General features: G+C 47.8%; 1 protein-coding gene across 1 annotated transcript; it reads left to right on the top strand.

Moving 5' to 3' along the window:
* The first annotated feature begins 607 nt into the window (after nucleotides 1-607).
* LOC115952645 lies at nucleotides 608-1,774 on the top strand. Its single transcript, XM_031069828.1, has 3 exons — nucleotides 608-676; nucleotides 752-1,152; nucleotides 1,238-1,774. The coding sequence occupies exons 2-3, from the start codon at nucleotides 754-756 to the stop codon at nucleotides 1,772-1,774; spliced, it is 936 nt and encodes a 311-aa protein (XP_030925688.1). The 5' UTR covers nucleotides 608-676; nucleotides 752-753.
* The last annotated feature ends 3,360 nt before the right edge of the window (nucleotides 1,775-5,134 follow it).

The following is a 5,134-nucleotide window of genomic DNA, read 5'->3' as shown; positions in this document are numbered from 1 at the left end:
AGAAGGTGTCGGAATATACGAGCAGGCGTTGAAGGCAGGACTTCGGTTCCCGCTCTCTACACTTCATAGGGAACTTTTGCACTACCTAGGGTTGTCTGTCACACAGATATCCCCTAACGCCTGGAGAGTCTTCATAGCCATGGAGATTCTCTATGGTGCATGGTTGAACGGAGAGAGGAGACTGACGGTCCGTGAATTTCTTCACTGCTACCGTCTAGACGAGATTTCTGGGTCAAGGGGGATGTATAGTTTTGCTAGTCGGAGCCCCTTGTTGAAGGTGATCTTTGAGACCCCAGACTCAAATAGAGACTGGAAGAGTCGTTACTTCTTCCTGGAGGGTAACAGATGGATGAACCATCCAGGGGAGACGGAGTACCTGCCCGTTGACACAACCTGGGTAGTGATAAATCAATTGCGTATGCACCCGTCTTAGTTTTGTTCTGCTTTTCATATCCGTCCATTTTTATGTGTATATTCTGATCGTCTTTCTCTGTAGGTAGACGGCGCCCGCAAGTTAGCCTTGAGGAATTCAGTTTCCTTGAAGAGATTTGCAGAAAAACTAAGCCGGAAGAAAGGACTTGGGCCAAGTTAGTGAACCCAAAAACAATACACTGGTATTGTGACGGTCCAGAACCTACTCGCGAGGCCATTGCATACGACGAAAGAATACACAAACGTGAGTCCGTCAACTTTTACTCTTGAATTTAGCTTTTAATTTGAGTAAAAATCTTAATCCGTCCTGTATTTGCAGAAATGGACGACGCAAAGAGAAGGGCGATGATAAAATCACTAGCCGTCGAGCAAAAGAAGACGGGTGAAGTTGTGGTTCCTAAGATGCCGGGGTCGTCGGCTAAGAGGAAGCAGCCGCCAAAGTCTGACCGTCCATACAAGCAGCCGAAGGTTTCATTGGAACCCGTTGTGGGCTTGATGGCTGAGGGTGTTAAGACCGTCACCCAAGCCAAACATGGAACCGGTAAGGGCTTAATGCATGCCCCACCCGTCAACGAGGAGAAGCCCCCTTCCCTTCTCCGTGACGACTCGAAGTATGCCTTGGAGAAACTTTCGTCGATAATTTCCGCAGAGGATTACGAGGATCTGGGGAATCATTCGACGGAGGCAATGGGGGAGACGGGTTTATTCGCCGTTGGACAGGTAACCGTTTTTTTTTTTATATCCGTCATTGTATGCCCGTCCACTCTTAGTTTTCTATTTAACACTTTAATTTTGCCTATTTCAGTCCTTGGTTATGATGAAGGGCTTGATGGATCGCTGCCTCAACCGTGAAGCGGCTCTGGAGCGTGTACGGACAAAGGCTGGGCAGACGGAGGAGGAGCTTAGCCAACTGTATAAGTGGAAGTCCACAATGGAGCAGAAGTTTGAACTGTCTGAGAAGACCAGGAAAGAGTTCGAACAGAGGACGGAAGAAGCTGGGAAGGCCTTGAAGGGAAAGGAAGATGAAGTAAAGGACTTGAAGAAGAAACTCCGTCAGGCCAAGGATGATGCCGTCAACGAGTATCGCGACTCTGAGGCATTGTTGAAGGAGCTGGGGGGATCGTTCCTTCAAGGCTTCGACGATGCACTCCGTCAGATAAAAAAGGCCTACCCAGATCTGGACGTGTCCATGATATCCGTCAGTGATCAAGATCAGACATCTGCTCTGCCCGTCGCCTCAGACAATACGGAGGACCTTTTCGGAGACGAAACAGCTCAGGGTGACGGAGAGTCCGCTGTGCCGACTGAGGTTCCTGTTGCCGACCCCAATAAAGCAGATTAATTTCTTGTAAATTTTGAGGAGGATCCGTCCTCTTATTTATATGTTTTCTGTACTTTGAAGACGGTTTGTTTTAACTCAGCTTTTGCACCGAACAATGTTTTTCTTTCAATATATATGTTTACGCATATTTTTGTTGCTGGTAAAGTATTTGTATCCGTTAAGGATTTTTCTCTCCGTCTATTTGTATGTTAATTTGTACAAACCGGTCTGTTGATCCGTTCACTTTAAAAAGCTTTGCTCACTTCTAATCGGACCCGTCCACTTTATGTATAGGAAATATTATCCGTCCACTTTACAGATTTATAAAATTATTCTCCGTTTTGGGTGATCCGTCCACTTTGTGGCGGCTATACCGTCCACTTTATGGACTTGTAAGATTATTCCCGTTTCGGGTGATCCGTCCGCTTTGCGGCGGCTGTTCCGTCCATTTTATGGACTTGTAAAATTATTCACGTTAGGGGTGATCCGTCCACTTTGTGGACTTGTAAAATTATTACCGTTAGGGGGTGATCCGTCCACTTTGTGGACTTGTAAAATTATTACCCGTTAGGGGGTGATCCGTCCACTTTGTGGACTTGTAAAATTATTCACCGTTAGGGGTGATCCGTCCACTTTGTGGACTTGTAAAATTATTCACCGTTAGGGGTGATCCGTCCACTTTGTGGCGGCTACACCGTCCACTTTATGGACTTGTTCTTTTACTGTTATGGAGATCCGTCCATCTTGTGGACTATGTAGTTATCCTTCAGGGACGATCCGTCGGACGCCCATCTTGTTGATTTCAAGTAATCATCCCTGTAGGATGATATCATCCCTGTGGGATGCTCCGTCCATCTTATGGACTTTATCTTGTATCCGTCCATCTTGTGGACTTTAAGTTGTCATACCTATTGGATGCTCCGTCCATCTTGTGGACTTTATTTTGTGTCCGTCTCATGGACTTTTAACTAGCTCTCGTTATCTTTGTGAACAATTGGAATGACATCCAAGTAGAAGATCATAATTGTATCTAATTATAGAGATGCGTAAAGGAAAAGTGCCTGCCCCCCTGGGCTTAAAAAAGGCACGACAAGATTGTAGCAAAAGAAAAACAGTAAAATGAAAAACTTATAAAAAACATAAAAAGCCAAAAAGAAACATGGTTGCCGTTCGCCGTATTACTATCAGCGGTAGTATTTTCTCAAGTGCTCGGCATTCCATGGATGCGGTAGCTTCTCTCCGTCTGTTGTCTCCAGGTGGTATGTTCCTTTCCTTTTCCATGCCGTGACTCTATAAGGTCCTTCCCAGTTGGGGCCGAGTTTTCCCTGTGTGGGGTCTCTAGTTGTACCTATGACCCTCCCGAGTACAAGGTCTCCTACTTGGAAGTTTCTGTGTCGGACCCGGGAGTTGCAATGTCTGGCCATGCGATCCTGGTATCTAGCGATCCTTTGTTCCGCCGCCGACCTTACCTCATCTATCAGGTCCAGTTGTAGCCTCATGGATTCGTCGTTCCTGCTTTCGTCATGGTTGTGAACCCTGTAGCTTGTGAGCCCAACTTCTGCTGGGATGACCGCCTCACTCCCGTATGTCAGTCGGAATGGCGTCTCTCCTGTTGGAGTCCTCACCGTTGTCCTGTATGCCCACAGTATGCTCGGCAATTCATCGGGCCATATGCTCTTTGCCCCCTCGAGCCGAGTCTTGATAATCTTTAGCAGGGATCGGTTCGTGACTTCAACCTGGCCATTAGCCTGAGGATGGGCGGGTGATGAGTAGTGGTTTTTTATTCCTAGCTGTGTGCAGAAATCTCGGAAGTGGCCGTTGTCGAACTGCCTCCCGTTATCTGAGACTAGGACTCTAGGAATACCGAACCTGCATACGATGCACCGCCAGACAAAACTTCTAATGTTCTTTTCTGTAATGGTGGCCAAGGCTTCCGCTTCTACCCATTTTGTGAAGTAGTCAATACCCACTACCAAGAACTTTAGCTGCCTTACCGCCGTTGGGAAAGGTCCCATGATATCTAGTCCCCACTGAGCGAACGGCCATGGAGCCGTTATAGGGGTCAGCTCTTCAGCTGGCCGTCCGATAAAATTGCTGAACCTCTGGCATTTGTCGCAGCTTTTAACGTAAGACTCGGTATCCTTCTGCATGGTTGGCCAGTAATACCCAGCTCGTACCAGTTTGTGCACCAGTGACCGCGATCCAGAATGGTTCCCGCATATCCCTTCGTGAACTTTCCTCATTACGTAGTCTGCCTCCTCAACCCCGAGGCATCTTAGATAAGGGCGGGAGAAACCTCTCTTGTAAAGAATGTCTTTTATCAAGACGAACCTTAACGCTTGGACTTTTAGCTTTCTCGCTGCCTCCTTCTCTTGTGGCAGTAACCCGTCCTTCAAGTATGAAGTTATCTGTGTAGTCCAGTTTCTTTCGGAGTGTATCTCCTGCATGTTGTCGGGGTCTATTAGTGGAAAGAGTTGAACAAAGGAAAGTACATTACCCGGTGTCACCATAAGTTCTGCTGAAGCGGTCTTCGCTAGACGATCGGCGAGCTCATTTTCTCCCCTTGGTATTTGGACGACCATCGCTTTTAGCCCGTTGGCACTCGCCCTTACTTGATCAAGATATCTCTTCAACCTTTCCCCCTTGCATTCATAATCTCCGTTTACTTGATTGGTCACGACTTGAGAGTCGCAATAAACGACCACACTTTCAGCTCCGGCGGCTTTGGCTAGGTCGATTCCTGCCGCCACCGCTTCGTATTCTGCTTCATTGTTGGTAATGGGGAAGTCGAGACGGACCATACATTCGATCTTGTCTCCTTCAGGTGATAGCAATACTATGCCGGCCCCTCCAATTCGCCGATTGGATGATCCGTCGGTGTAGATGCTCCACTGGGGGGGTTCTTCTGCCCCCTTGTCCTCGTCATGCGTAAACTCTACTATGAAGTCGGCTACAGCTTGTCCCTTAATGGCCACACGTGGACGGTACTTGATATCAAACTCGCTCAATTCTATTGCCCACAGCGTCAGTCGACCTGCGGCTTCAGGATTACTCAGTGCCCTTCGCAAGGGCTTGTCGGTCATTACGTTCACGGTATGGGCTTGAAAGTAGGGTTTGAGCTTACGAGCCGCCGTGACCAATGCAAAAGCGAGTTTCTCCATGGGTTAGTATCTTTCTTCAGCACCGCGGAGAGCCCGGCTGGCGTAGTATACAGGCTTTTGTGCATTATCCTCTTCTCTGATTAAGGCCGCGCTGACGGCGACAGAGGAAACGGCCAAGTAGAGGAAAAGTTCTTCACCAGATTGCGAGGGACTCAATAGGGGTGGTGAAGATAGGTATGCCTTTAATTCCTCAAACGCTTGCTGACACTCGTCCGTCCAC

Source organism: Quercus lobata, chromosome 1 (assembly GCF_001633185.2).
Source record: "Quercus lobata isolate SW786 chromosome 1, ValleyOak3.0 Primary Assembly, whole genome shotgun sequence".
NCBI classification, from domain to species: domain Eukaryota; kingdom Viridiplantae; phylum Streptophyta; class Magnoliopsida; order Fagales; family Fagaceae; genus Quercus; species Quercus lobata.
Note: the sequence above shows the minus strand (reverse complement) of the source record. Positions and strands in the feature narration are given on the sequence as shown.